General features: G+C 48.5%; 1 protein-coding gene across 1 annotated transcript in view; it reads left to right on the forward strand.

The window, feature by feature from the left end:
- Positions 1–14770, forward strand: part of LOC144094782 (uncharacterized) — a 293034-nt gene that overhangs the window by 173223 nt on the left and 105041 nt on the right. Inside the window, exon 2 of the mRNA XM_077628684.1 lies at positions 6964–7006. Within this exon, the coding sequence (XP_077484810.1) occupies positions 6964–7006 (43 nt within the window). The remainder of the gene's footprint in view (positions 1–6963; positions 7007–14770) is intronic.

Here is a 14770-nt window from a genome sequence, read left to right on the forward strand (position 1 = left end):
AACACAATGCGCAGTAGACGGTGTTTTTTTTTTCAATGTTCACGAACTTCTACTTTAACAACTAGATATACGCATGTGCGGTCTGTGCGGATGGATTTTACCGCACGGCAGACATCATGTACGTGATAGAACCTAATAATTAGATGATTAATTGAAATTAACTAATCAATTTTTTATTATAATGACCAATAATGCGAAATTGGCGGCCGTATGCTAAATTGTTTATTATAAAAAACTGTATTAGCAGCTCGAACTTTCTTGACAATAAGGTGTTCTGCAATAAAAAAAATATATAAAGCAGATAAAATGATAGCCTAAGGCGCGCACAAACTAGCGAATTTCTTTTCTGCAGCAACGACAAAAATGAAAATGAAGGAATCACTTATAAGGCAGCTACGTACGGCAGTACCCGAATAGTGCAGACGGGCGCGGCGCGCTGAAATCGCGGAGCGCGGGGCCTGCACGGTCCCTTGGCGTGACGTCACGCGGCCGGTGGAGAGGCCTTAGCATTGAGAGGGTGTTGAGTGAACAGTATGAATCACGTGGTGGCAGAAAGACACGGCAAACAGCATACGTCACTGTATATCCCTCCGAAAATCACTCCGGCACCCTTTGGGAACGAGCGCTATTGCCTTTTATTGGTAGCACCGAATTAGGTGAGAAAGCCTGCTTGCGAAATTTTTCACATTACTTCATTTGTTCGTTTGTTCGTTTATTTATCTAAAATTGAAATTTTGTTTTTGAGGAAAGGAAATGGCGCAGTAATCGTCTCACATATCGGCTGACACCCGAACCGCACCGTAAGGAAAGGAAGGAAGGTGTAGTGAAGGAAGAAAGAGAGAAAGAGGTCCCGTAGTAGAGGTCTCCGGAATAATTTCGACCACCTGGAGATCTTTAACGTGCACTGACGTTGCACAGCACACGGGCGCCTTAGCGTTTGGCCTCCATCGAAACGCGGACGCCGCGGCCGGGTTGTTGTGATCGGAGGCCCCGACAGCGGGAACAGACGTGCCCGCCAGGCGCCATCGAACTATGTTTGGCCAAAGGTGCTGTCGTCCTGAGAAGAGGATTAGGAACGGCTCCTGACGACGGTGAGCTGTGACGAAAGGCCTCTCGTCCCTTCGTCCGGAGTATGGAATGCGGCATTTCTCCTGAACTGCGTCCTCACGTGGACCGGCAGAAAGACCCGAACAAAGGCGCCGGACCCGCCTCGCTCGCTGGCACTTGTGCGGCCAGACAAAGCGGGGGCGGACACGGCTGATTCATCTTACCCTCTGGAATCTCGGGGCCGTCAGGACGCATTTTTTCACGGAGGGGATCACCGCCTACAAAGCCAACGACCTTATGCACATGGTCAACCCGTCGGAAACCACATTCCAGGACGCATCTTTCCCACGGAGCGGATCACCGCCTGCAAAGCCAACGACCTTATGCACCTGGTCAACCCGTCGGAAACAGCATTCCAGGACCTCAAGGCGCCAGGATTCCTTATCGCCTGTGCACGTGTTTGTGAGGGCGGAGCGGTCACGGGGTTAGGGAAGAGACTATGAAGAGTGTGTCTGCCCATTGGACGCTTGATCAGCCACCGGTTTCCCTAGCTAGGTGCCTAGGGAATATCCACTGTATTTAAGCCGCGATTTGGCTAGTTTCACGGCACTTCATCTCTGACGTTTGGTCTCCCTGCTTCTCTTGTAAATATGTAAATAAACCTTCAAGTTTACCAACCCTCCTGAAGGCTTCCCTCCGTCGTCTGCAGAGTTCATCGTCATGCGGTGAAGACTTTGGACCCGTTACCCAAGCATATCAGGGTTCAAAACCAAGGGTACTGGGGCTCACTAACCGAGAGGCTTATTTATTTCTTTATAATTCTTTACAAAAAAAGACTGTCCTCTGATCCTGTGAAAGAGCTCTCCGCACATTTGCAATATTGCACTAAGCAAGTGGCTTGATTTTTCCAAGCAGGCCTAGGCAAAGTCGGCTACAGTAACACACGTGTATAATAAAAGTAATAATAAATTCTTTATTGTTGCAATGTCGTGGTACATATACGCCTCAAACTCGTCGAAAACCAAACTGGTGCACCTTACCATTGAAAATTCTTTTCCTTCTCTTATAGATTATCTGGCAGTTGTCTGTAGATGACATTATTTTATTTTCTTGATATGGAATTATGGTTATAGAGGTTAATAATATCCAAAATAGGCAAAAATTGTGAACGCTGAAAACAGTTTTGGGGGCGCATCGGCATTGATGACGATTAGGTGGAGCAGGGTCATGAGTGCTTCCGTGGCACAAGAAAACAATGTCCCGCATCAATGCCGAGGCGACGTCATTATTGCTGCCACGGTGAACGGTGAACGAAATTGATCAGTCTGTCCAGTTTGCCCGTTTTCTGCTCTGCCCTTATCACAGCGGACAATGACGTCTAGAATAACAACTAGGTAAATGCGAGTGGAAACTGGACACAAGTCGGAAAACATCCGATGACGCAGCGTAAATTCTTTAGCCAGCTTTACAGAGATTTTTGCTTGACACGAATATGGCATAGGCAGTGTTAAAAAATTCCTGGTATCGTAAGTGCAAAGATATGGTGGCAAAATCTGGGGCAAGCATTCGAAAACGCAACAACCTTGCTTCTTAAAATAATTGGGACTAGGCTCTTCTTCTGCAGTTTTGGATGTAAGGAGTGTCTTTCCTCTTTGGAAGCAGTATTTAGCACACTGAATCATATGGCTCAGTATACATGAGGGATGATTTGTAGAAGCTGTTCACTCAAACCATAGTGGCGCTGATCGCAGCGCCACACTATTCAGTGAACTGTGCGCTCAGGCTGTTGCGTCCTTGGGAGTAATTTGAATATCGTCCGTTTTAAAGGTGGTTGTTCTGGCTTGGCGCACAGGTTCTTGAAAAAATGAGAAAGACAGCGAAGGTTTTCTGTTTCCCCGACAAAAGCCATTACGAGACCGTTAGCAGTAAAAACAAAAAGAAGGAAGAAACTCATTCTGTTCTACAGCACACGGAAATAGTTTATGCTATTCCGTTTTTCTCTTGCGCCAGACGGCAGCTGCAAATCAACGTTATCGGCTCATTTACATGGGCACGGAAGTGGTCGTCCTTGAACATCCCTAATTTATGGGGCAATTAAGGCCAGAACGATGCGCAGACGTGGGCGCGCCGAGAAACGACTGTAGAATTCATGAAAGTTGTAGAAACGGTAACAAAGAAAGAAGAAACGTACAAAACACGTAATAAATGCGCACCAAGCCTTCCTGATGCACGCAATCCGCGCGCATGCACTCGGAATCGAGAAGTGGGCTCCCGAATATGATCCGGGGCGCCATTTCACTTGTCGCGGGTGCTTGGGCAAAATGAAAAACGGAAGTTGCCCCTTTCAAATCCTCAAGGAAGTAGAATAAGGTGCGCGCAATAAAGGAAAGTTCCGCCTGCTTCCGTGCTCCACTCCCCCCCCCCCCCCCCCCCCCCCCACACACACACACACTTTCAATGGGCCCTCCTTCGCCTCTTTTCTCCCTTTTCCAGCTGACTCGTTTTATTACGGCAACATTACCTTTCTTTTTCCCCGACACTTTCTTGGGCGGTATCCACCATGGTCTGCGAGGAAAACGCAAAGACTGAGAACGTTGATAACGTTTGTTTTATTGCGAGGCAATGCGGGTTGCAGAAGATAAATATACATAAAAAAAAACAAAGAAACCCGCGGCTACCGGTGCGAGCTGGGAAGGGCGAAGGATAGCTTTGAGAATGAAAAATAAGGCATTGTTCTGGCGCCCCTGCTCACGCCACTCTGCGCGTTTGGTGATATATTGAACCGAAGGGAAGAAAAAAGAAAGGAGAGAGCTAGCTCAGAATCGCAGCCTCCGTAGGGCTGCGGCTCCAGCCAGCCAGGCAGCCAGCCGAGCCAGCTTTGGTGCGCCAGCCCGTGGTGGTGGTGCTACGGCGGCGCCTTCTCGAAGATGGAGTGGCAGCGAGGCTTCTAGGCAGGCCAGCGGGCGCGCGCTCTCCCCGAGAGAAGCTGGATTTGGGAAGGATGGATTCTGAGGGATGTGATTTATGTGCCGCGGAGGATACCGCTGCGCTCTTTCCTTCCCTTTATCCTTCTCTCGCTCCCGAATTCGACGCGGCACGCAAAATCTCCGCGGAAAAGTGATGCGGAGAGCTGCCGAGAAAAGTGTGAAGTCTCGCGAGCGAGGCCTCCCCCTCGGCTTCCATCTTCCTTAGCGTTCTTCCAGTCGGCTCCTTGAGCCACACACACACACACACACACAGTCGCATACTCACAAGGGCAAGCAAACGAACGAATCGAAAGAGTCGCAATGTTTCTCGCCATGTTCCGTCGACGCGGTCTTGACGCGATATGATGTGCGCCGCTTTCCAACGCGGTCACTTTGTGTGTGTGGGCGGGAAAACCACCGTTGGCCGAAGCGTAGACCATGCGAAGAACAGCAGCGGCGTAGAGGCTGAGCGGATCTAAGACGTCGTAAGCTCTGCGAGTTTCTCCCGTCTCGCTGAAAAATAGCACGGTTGAGACGTTAAGACATTTTGGCGCAATGTCTGCAGACCTTGCCCACGGGGGCGAGGGACTTGGCAGGTTCTTTTATCCGATGGGATTTAACTCGACAAAGGCCTATTCTGCTCACGAACGCAGAATTCGCATGTTTTTTTTTCTTCTTATCGGCGATCTAAAAGAAAAAAAGAACAAGGCGGTTTAGTACCACCTTTGTTCAGAATCCTTGCCAACGGTGTCAGCGCACTGAAAAACCCGAACATGAAATTCAGAGCCCGTCAGTACTAATCTCTCTCTTGAAGTTTATATTGCCAACCACTAGCTCTGCAATATAAGTACATGTGAAGTTTTTCAGGATTAAATTATATAAAAGCCGCCGCGGTGGCTCAGTGGTTATGGCGCCCGGCTGCTGACCCGAAAGACGAGGGTTCGATCCCGGCCGCGGCGGTCGAATTTCGATGGAGGTGAAATTCTGGAGGCCCGCGTACTGTGCGATGTCAGTGCACGTTAAAGAACCCCACGTGGTCGAAATTTCCGGAGCACTTCACTATGGTGTCCCTCATAGCCTGAGTCGCTTTGGGACATTAAATCTCGTAAACTTCAATATTATCAACCGATAGTTATACGGAAAATAAGACAAAGGGCGCTTGATAGTGCTTCTTTAGTCAACGCAGAGCCTGCTGGCCAACGAAACTGAAAATTTCCGTCCTTAGCGATCGCCGCTAAACTTGCAGAAATAAGGAGAACTATGAAAACGAGGCGGAAAATTGAAATGGCTGAAACATGGGGAAGGTATACATCGCAACCCTGCATGCGCACCAAGCAATTACCGTGATTCAAGACCTGCTGCTGATGCGTTTTCGTTGGCTACGAAGGTCAGGCACATGACGCTGCTGGGTCACCGCGCATAGTACGTCTCGCGCTTCGTCCTCATTATATGGCTCATGGGGTTTATTAATGACATTCAGGAATGAGTTAAACCACCGTAATCATGCTCCCAGGCGCACAGTGATGACCCTGCGCCCAATTATCCGGCTCGTTCAGTGCGTGTTGGGTTTTAATTCTTATACCGACGAAAACACATCAGTTTTTGAAGACGTGCGGAACGTTTAGTCAGAGTGGTATCCAGCAAAGAAAAAACTGCAGCGTAGCATATCCCTAAGTAGGTTTCGAGCTAGCGATGACACAAGCACTATACCTTCGCTTCCCGACGCCGTAACTCGGCCATTTGTAGCTTCTCGGTGCTGCGTTTTAGGGATAATCGTTTTCGCCATCGTTCATGCATTCGTCTTGAGACGCGAATATTTGCTAGGAGAGCGATCGGGCGTTATGATGTGTTAACCAGCGAAAGCAACGTGAGACGCTGAAGGCGGTGTCCACCACTTTAAACAATAAGCGTAGGTAAGCACGAAAAGCTGTGAAGAGAACAGATCGCGCTGTTTTGCTAAGGTAGGCAGCTGATGGCGGTGGCTCCTCAAACCGCGAAAGCAGCCAGGGAGAGCATACTGTGCTGGCCATCTTGACGAACAGAGGCGGGCGAAGACGGGGAACGTTTTGGACAGCCAAATACGCTGCACTCTACGATATGTTTATATAGGAGGGAAAAGAGAGTAACCTGTGCTCTACCTCACACGGGCAGGGACACTTTATTTTGTAGCGATAGCTACACTACGCCACCTCTTCGAGCCTTCAGCGTGGCCATTCCTGGTTGCGTGGTCGGTCACGTGACCAGCCACGTGGTTGGTCACGTGGTGCGCAGCAGCTGCTGCTGCCGGCGGCGCGGCGCGCCGGCGAAACCGAGCTGCAACAGCTGTGCGCATGCGACGTGTCACGTGGGATGAAGACGAAGAAGGAACGCCCAGCGAAACGGATCGGTGAAAGACTGACTGCAATTTGACTGAGCGAGTTCCACTCGGCCAGATGTAGCCATCGCGTCACTCCAGGCTTAACAAGGGCTAAACCACAGCCATTTTTGTAGCGATAGCTACATTACGGTAGCATTTCGAGCCTTCAGCGTGGCGGCGCCGCCACCCCGTGTCTACGCCGCGACGCTGTCACGTGGATGGTCACGTGGTGTGGAGCAGCTGCCGGTGGCGCGGCGTCGTGGCTGATCACGTGGTTCGTCACGTGGTTCGTCACGTGACCAGCCACTCGGGCAGCTGTAGCTATCGCGTCACTCCAGGTTTAACCAGAGCTAAACCAGCGCACATTTTTTTTTTCATTCTTTTTACAGTCCCACAATAATTTTTGTCCTCCACCGCATTCTCTTCTGCACAAGGGAGGTCACTAGAGGACAACTTACCCCCTTTTTTGCGCCTTTCTGTTTAGATTGTACTACTCGAGTCCGGCTTTCGCCTTGTTTGAGCCGTGGTAGCAAAGAAAGCGCTACGCATTTCCTGTAGTATACTGATAGACAATTTTCCTTTCTCCCCGCGTAGGTTAGACTGCGGGTGCTGGTCGTTCGTTTCCAGAGACCAACAGGTATGTCACCTACTTGTTATGTCATGCTTCTTATGAGATTTTTCAAACAGTTGCGACAATTTGGCAGTCACGCTCCGTGTACTCTTTTTCTGCCTGGTGAACAGGCCAAAATTTTTCTAATATCTAAGTTTACCTGCAGTACTGATTTGGTTAGCTTTGAGCTGCGACAGTTTTCTCTTCGACGCTTAGTTATTGTCCTGTACCTCGGAGAACTATAGAGCTCTGGCCGCTTTGAAAACGACTTCTAAGACATTTCCTAACGACGTTTTTCCAGCGTCTGCCCCTCAAATTAAGCCTTTTTTCTATAGAGTCTGCCTGGCAACATTATTTGGGTCACTTAAAACTTTGCCTGTTCTTTGGCATTCAACTCAAGAAAGCTTATTGCGAAATTTTCGAGACCTAATTCTCTTCTGTCGCTGGGAATGGCTCCACAGCGTTCTCCCGGAACAAGAAAGGAAGAAAAAAGATAAAAAAAATTAGACCTCCGGCTAAGATACCTGAAACGAAAGAGAACATTTCAACGTCTTTTGCAGGGAATTCAAAGGTTATACATCATAACAGAGAATAAGAGTTGTCTAAATAAAAGGATCGGATAAAAATTGTTTCTCAATATAATTTTCTACGGCTCACAGTGAACACAGGCGGGTACACCAGCGGCAGAAAATTAACTTTCCCCGGAGCGTGTTTCGACATCTGTTATTTTCCTTCAGGGCCTGGAAAGAAAGAGGGAGGAAACGAAGATTGAAGGACAAAAAAAAAAAGAAAGAGAACACACGGGGACATACAGCGCCTCTGTCCTAGATTGCGTCCAGTAACAGGTCTTTTTCTACATGTTTTTTCTTTCTTTATTAAAGAGCATCCCCCACACGCTTTCTTTAACGCGTGGTCCTAGTTGGATACACCCCCCAGGACCTCCGTCATTCTTAGGGTCTCAATATATTTTTTCTTGCTACCTGTTTCTTTTGTTTAGTTCATGGATAGATTGATGCCAGCTCCATAAAAAACGCAATAATAAAAAACAAATAAAACAAACAGCTTCAACCTCACCGTTGCGACTATTGAAACGTGGTTTTCTCATTACTTCGTAAAGAAAAAAAGTTCTTCAATTCTCGCTCAGCGGAGGGCCATTCTTTAAAGTGCGCCCCCTCCAACTGCAGGGACGTCAAGCATCGGTTTTCTGTTTACTCCGCGATGTCCCGGGGTGGAGAACCCTGCACCGGGCAGGCTGAGATGAGACGTTAAGTTCTCTAAATGCCTCGGAAGCAATATCGAAACCTCGACCATTAGCGAATTAAACTTGCGCTCTCGCATTGCCCTCTGCCGTCTTCCCCTCTGCTTTTCTGTTCCTGTGGCTGATACGTCTCGGCAGAAAGTGGTCTCGTATTGTTTATATTTTTATGGGCCTCGTCACTGACACGCTTAAGCGAAGGATTCATTTCGCAACGTCGGGTATGTGTGTATATATATAGCGAGGTCGAGAGTTGAGCGGAATGGATGCGGGCGGAACGACGTTATTGCTTATTGGCCTTCTCCTGTTCATCCGTATCCTCTCTGACGTAGTTTTTTTTCTTCTTCCGGCTAAAGAGGAAGAGATCCTCTCTCGTAATTCGTGCCGAGTGAGTTTCGTGCGCATTTAGCATCCGCCCCCGACAGACAGAGGGAACAGAGTTTGCACTCTGCGCTGTACTTCGCGCGCTCGCCTGTCCTCTTGAGCCGTAACTCTGGTTTTTCACGCACTGCTCTCCATCCTCTTCCCAGTCGACTCCAGCATCGCACTTCTTCTAGAGGGATCACTTCCGGGATGCAGATGCAGAGAGAGAGAGAGAGAGATATTCTCCGAAAACGCGGGCAAACGAAAAAAACGCGTACGTTGCGCCAGTGGCGGGGTTAAAAAAATAACGAAGAAGAAGAGAGATCGGTCGAAGTGACAAATATGCACGCTGAAGCCCCTTTGTCTCTCAGAGGTCTGTGCCTTGCGCAAGCTCGCGCGCCATCTCGCGCTATCGGGCCATAACGAACGCGGCGCCGAGCCGCTGTCAGATGAGTCCGGACCGCTTCGACGCTCTATTTTTCTCGGCTCGGCTTCCTCGCGCTGTCATATGTTTTCATAATGTGGCATTAGGTTTCTTCTCTTCACCCTTCCCCCCCCCCCCCTCGCTTCCCCTCTCAAGTTCCGATTGCTGCTACTCCCCACTGTTCTCCACCTTACTTTTTAAAATCCCTTTCCACCTTCCTGTCCCTCTTCTTGGCGGGGGGGTGGGGGGGGTGGGGGGGGGGAAGTGTTAGGGAGGCTTGGACTGCCAGTTCGACGTCACCGGGAAAGAAAGGAAGCTGAAGGGGAAAGAGGGAGAGAAGTCTTCGAGTGGCGCCGGAGGTCTTCTGGCTCGCGTCGTTTGCTCGAGCTCGGAGGGCTTCAAAAGAGATGTACAACGAGTGGACGGGCTTGAATAAAAGGAGCGGGCCCGGTAATAACAGTGGATGAAAAAAAAATTGAGAGACAGGCAAACAGAGTTACCGCGTCACAAGAGCAGCAGCCAGCGGCAGCAGCTACTCGTTGATGCTGCCTCGCTATTCCCTCTCCTCTTCACCCAGTGCCTCGGAGCAGGGGCGTAGCTATTTTGAGAAATCTCTTAAGGAGAACTTTTCTCGAGAACAAAAGAGAGACCGACGACGAAGAGGACGACGACGCTGGCGACTACTGCTCGCTTCGCTTATTTATCTCGTGATCCCGTTTCTTATTCCTTTTTTCCCTTTGTTTCCTCCGTCGGTGCTGTCGTCTGACTCCCGCCTCTTCCTTTTTCTTGCGCCATCGCGCGCGCACGCCCGCCTTTCATCTACCCTCGGGGCAGTTTTACACTGAGGCGGTGAAGTTCTTCGTATCGCGCTTCGGGAGCCGTTATTCAAAAGTGAACAGCCAGCGGCTGTGCCGATCTGCTTCACTCCCTCTCCATTCTCCGTTCTTCCCTCCTCCACTTCCCCCCTTCCCCGCAGTCACTTCACCCTCTCTCATCTCTTCCCCTCTTGTCCCCAGCGTTTCCTTGTTTCCATCTTTATTTCCCTACTCTTCGTCTCTTCGCGACGGCTCGCGTCCTCGAAGAAAACCATTCGAAATTCGCCCGCTCGAGCAGCTTGCTTCTGCTCCTTCTCGTGTGTTTTCCGAGCGCCCCCTGCGCGCCCCCCTTTCCCACTCGCCATTTCTCAGTACCGCTCTTTTGTTCTTGGAGTCCTTGGCGATTACAACGAAAGCGACGCCGCCGTCGCTCGGACGGATGGTCGGAGCAGTAAAGTGCCGGATGAAAGAAAGCGAGCAGCGGTGCAGCTTTTCCAATGCCGCGAAACTAAGCAGATTGCAGCAGCGATGAGAGGAGGAGGAGGAGGGGGTAAAAATTGGGGCGCCACAGTGTCGCGCCCGTACGCCCGCTGAAACATCAGTGTCGCTCCCTCTTTCCCCTCCACTTTCCCCCTATCCTCTTTCCCTAGAACCGCCTCCGCGTTCCCGCGCGTCGCTTGAGCTTTTGCAGCGCACGAGGCCTTAGGCTGGCCGGAGCTGGGATGGGACGAGGGGGGCATCATTTTTCACTCACGGGACGGTTGCTGAAGACATTTACGACTTGTCGCCCGGCGGTCGCGACACTGCGGAGTCGCTCTCTGGCCGCAGCTCAGCGAGCGCCGATGACACCCGTCGTCGCCTCTCGGGTGCGAGGCGCGTCCGAATCACCGGCCGGAAAATCGTCGATCGCGAGGAGATTTTTGGCGCGGTTTATGATTATCAGATGACTGCGCATTCTGGAGTCGAGATCGGTGCATATGTGTGAACGAAGAGCTCTTTTGTCGGCGTTGCACTGCCTTAATTTGTTTTTTTTTTCATGATATGTGGATGAAAAAGGGATTCCATTTGCGCTGTCTCCAGGGTGTCCTTGAAGTGCCAAAGGACTACACATAGACACGTTGAAAACGAAAAACAGCTCTGAGTGTACTGAAGTAATGAACTTTATCGTCGTCAGCATTCGTCATAAACCCGCAAAATTTACATGTTTTTGTATAGTCTAAGTATTGCGGATTTAACGGTGGCTTAACAACATCAAATATCTTATATGCAGCCTTAAAACACAAGAGAAGCGGTAGAACTTCTAAGAGTACGAATCCGTTTCACGCGTACATCCAAAACCAACATCCAAGAAAAATGTGGACATATTGTCACACCGGCTAAGAAACTGATTTTGATGTGCTGTGCACCCTCTTAGGCTTTCTGAAGGTGACATGAGTTGTTAGAAGCGCTTACAATGTCTCAGTTTTCCTCTTTGTGTTCAGTTCTCTTTGAAGACATCCTAAGTTGGAAAAGCCTCTTACGGTTCGCTGCGTCGTGCTGTCGTTTCTTCGAGCGTATTTCAGCCCTCCGAATCATTCACCGCATTCTCGCAGTGTTACTTTTTTGCAGAGTGGCTTCACCTCATACAGAGAAGCAGTGCGGCAAAGAATACGCTATTGTTTTGGGATGCGCAATACAGATGTTGCATTCTACCTTTCTTAGTTTGTCGACACTAAGTGAGCCTTTTATTTGGTCTCAGTTATGAGGAGCAGCTGGGTACAACACAAATGAGAGAAAATGTTTAAAATAAGCCTGTTTAGTTACCGTTTAATAAGCTGATATTAAACCGAACATGACTGTGATAGCAGACGGCAAATGAATAATATTGTACGACAAATGGCGATATTTAACAAAGAGTTTTATTTTGTATCTTTCTGCAAGCGGCAGAAGAAGATAAAATGATAAAGTGGCAGGTGTTTTACTGCTAGCGATTAGTAATCAGGAAAGTTTTCCGTATCGCTTGAAGAACCAGCGCATTTATTTCTATGAAGCAAGATGCTGAGTTGGGCGAGTTGTACATTATTCATGTGTTTTTTTTAATAAAATGAATTAGTTGTGAAACAACGCTTCTATCGTCGTCTTCTTTCTTCCTTGTTTTCGTCTGGTTCATGCTTTCTCTTTGAAATTAATTATTTTTATGAGCTTAATAGTTAATGACCGCTGGTAGTGTATGTTGTGTTGATGCATATCAGTATGACTGTATGGTCATTTTCTAAACTTAGAGAGCTCAAATTTCTGCTCAGTGCAACACGCGAACGAGTCAGTGTCATACAACATAGTACTGCAGGATTATATGAATGGTACTTTTTCGAAACCGAATCGAATACAATTTGTCTTGCGTCGGCACCGAGCCGAATACGAATCGAATATTATAACAACCATATCGAATACGAATCGAGTATTTGAATAATTATTTGCTACTAGTGCTAATATTCATTTTCAAGGAATATTAATGAGAAACAGCGAAAAGCTAGATGCAGTACTGTAACTCATGGAGTTACAACTGTAGCTGTCGAATGACGCAACACTGATCTCCAATATGAGACACGCAGCGCGAAATCGCATATTACTTGTTACCCTCATTACATGCGCTTCGGAAAATGACCTTTTGTAATTAACCCCAACAGCGAAAAAATAAGCGCATCTTAGTTGATGGTATGATCACGTCTCAGTTGAAGAGAGCTCCTACTGAAAATTTCCGCACGACGAGTCCCATGATTCTATACGTTTCCATATACATTATATGTAGTGCGTATGGAGCTAATGGGATCGATATGGAGTACATAGAGGGTGCGTATAGAGACTTGCGGACTCCATATGACGTCACGCTTTCTTCTAGAAATCGTATGGAAATGATGTGGAATGCTTATGGACTCCTTAACGACAAAAAATGGATTTCCATTGATTCGTCTATATCTTATGGACTCCATATTCCCACAATTCCATACGAGCAGCTCATATGGATTGTTTCAGCAGGGAAGGACGGCAAAGAGAGAATTTATAAGGGAGATGAAAGAATGGTACACGTTGTGAAACTATTATGACAGGTTCACACTCAGACCACGCACAAACACAATTCCTGCACATTACATACCTCGTGCGTAATAAGCACTGACTGACTGATTCACCGATTAGATAGGGTTAGGGACATTTGAAAGGATTGGCCAAAACACACAGACACTCCCAAAACCAACACCAACGAGAGAGACGAGAATTATGAGCCATGGCCTCCGACATAAAGCCTGTTTCACATGCAAGCGAACCGCTCGCGAACTCCGCCGCCGCGGCGTATACACCCTCTCTCAAGCGGCGGAGAAAGCCCCAGCGGCTGGAGCGGCGAGGTTCGGGCAAGTTGGAAATTTTCGCGGCGGCGACGCGGCAGCACCGCATCTCAACCAATGACCGCCCGGCAAGGGTGGCTAGACTGGCCCGGCGTTGCCACGCGAGTTTGTACGCCGCACATGCGAACTTTTGTTTAGGAAAGAAATTGTATAAAGCGCTGTTTAATGCTTAAAACGCAATAATTATATTTATTTAAATAAACTATGAAAAGAAATGACAAAATAATGCTTTTATATTACGCTTTTTTTGTGTTTGCAGGCCGCCAAAACCGGTTGCAGGCGCATATCTTTTGCCAGCAACATTGGTTTTCGCAGCGGTGGGCAACGCGCAGCGGCGATGCATGTGAAACGAAAGCTCGCGAACCGCTTCGCAGAGCCGCGCCGCTGTTCGCTCTGTTCGCCAGTTCGCTTGCATGTGAACCACCCTTAAGGCATGAAGGCTGGGTATGCTGAACCTGGCTGAATCCTGCAGTGTTACCTCTCTTTGCTCGCAAATTTTGTATGCCCAGTGTCCGTCTAGACCGTCCTCTAGAACCTGCATAAGTGCGCAAGGTGTTGCTTATACAAGGTTCAAAAATTCTCGTTTCGAAGTGTTCACGAAATCGCCGATTTTAACTAAGCAGCCTACGGAGGGTTTTAAATTATCATGTACGATAACGATGTTGCGAAGGCAGATACGCATGCCATCCCAAAGGGGCTTGTTTAAACACTACGCAGGCGTAGTCCGGAGCAGCATCCAGCGCGTGCGCACAGACAGCGCGCGGTACGCGTCCGTTCACGCAAGTCTCTCCGTGAGGGCGTCAGATGGCGCCACATCACGGTTAGCTGTACTGTCACCGGGAGAATTTTCAGAGTACCGCGATTCTCGTCTCCTGGCCACCGGATTTGGAAGCTTCATGACTGCGCCGAACCGACGTTTCCAGCACTGAAATTGCATCCGTAATTCCCTTTGAATGCACGTTCGCAGCGTCGTTATTCTGCATTAAATTAAACTTCTGCGTAGGTAACTCCGGAGGTAACGTGTGTAGACACTCAGAATAAACGGAAAACAAACATTGGGGGACACATTAATCACTAATTACGTCTAACGATGCTGCAGCATAGAGCCTTGTTCTGCACTCTTGTGCACCACCACATATCACGCATGATATTTTGAGATGGTGCGCACGTTTGAATCTATATTCGCCAATAGACAGCCACGCATTTATTAGTTGGCAGTTCGAGTACCAACCCACTGCTGACTAAAGCTGTGACTAGCAGTTCTGTACGAGATTTCACTCAGATTGGGACGCAACCGGTGTCACACTTGCACGATATTACGGGTGCGCACGCTCTTTGACCAGAAAGCGCCTCACCGGGCAAAATTGTGCGTCCTCTTTCAGGGCATATATACAAGGTAAAACAAGTAGTTGACAAGAGGAACAGAGAGACTCAGCTTGAAATAAATTCTATTTCCTATTCCATTTATTCAGTTTCACTTCACAACATGATGGCATGACACCGATTACCAGACGACACCGGCTTTCCGCTCCAGCGACGCACTTGTGCTAATGC

The sequence above is a fragment of the Amblyomma americanum genome, chromosome 6, assembly GCF_052857255.1.
Source record: "Amblyomma americanum isolate KBUSLIRL-KWMA chromosome 6, ASM5285725v1, whole genome shotgun sequence".
Classification (NCBI taxonomy): domain Eukaryota; kingdom Metazoa; phylum Arthropoda; class Arachnida; order Ixodida; family Ixodidae; genus Amblyomma; species Amblyomma americanum.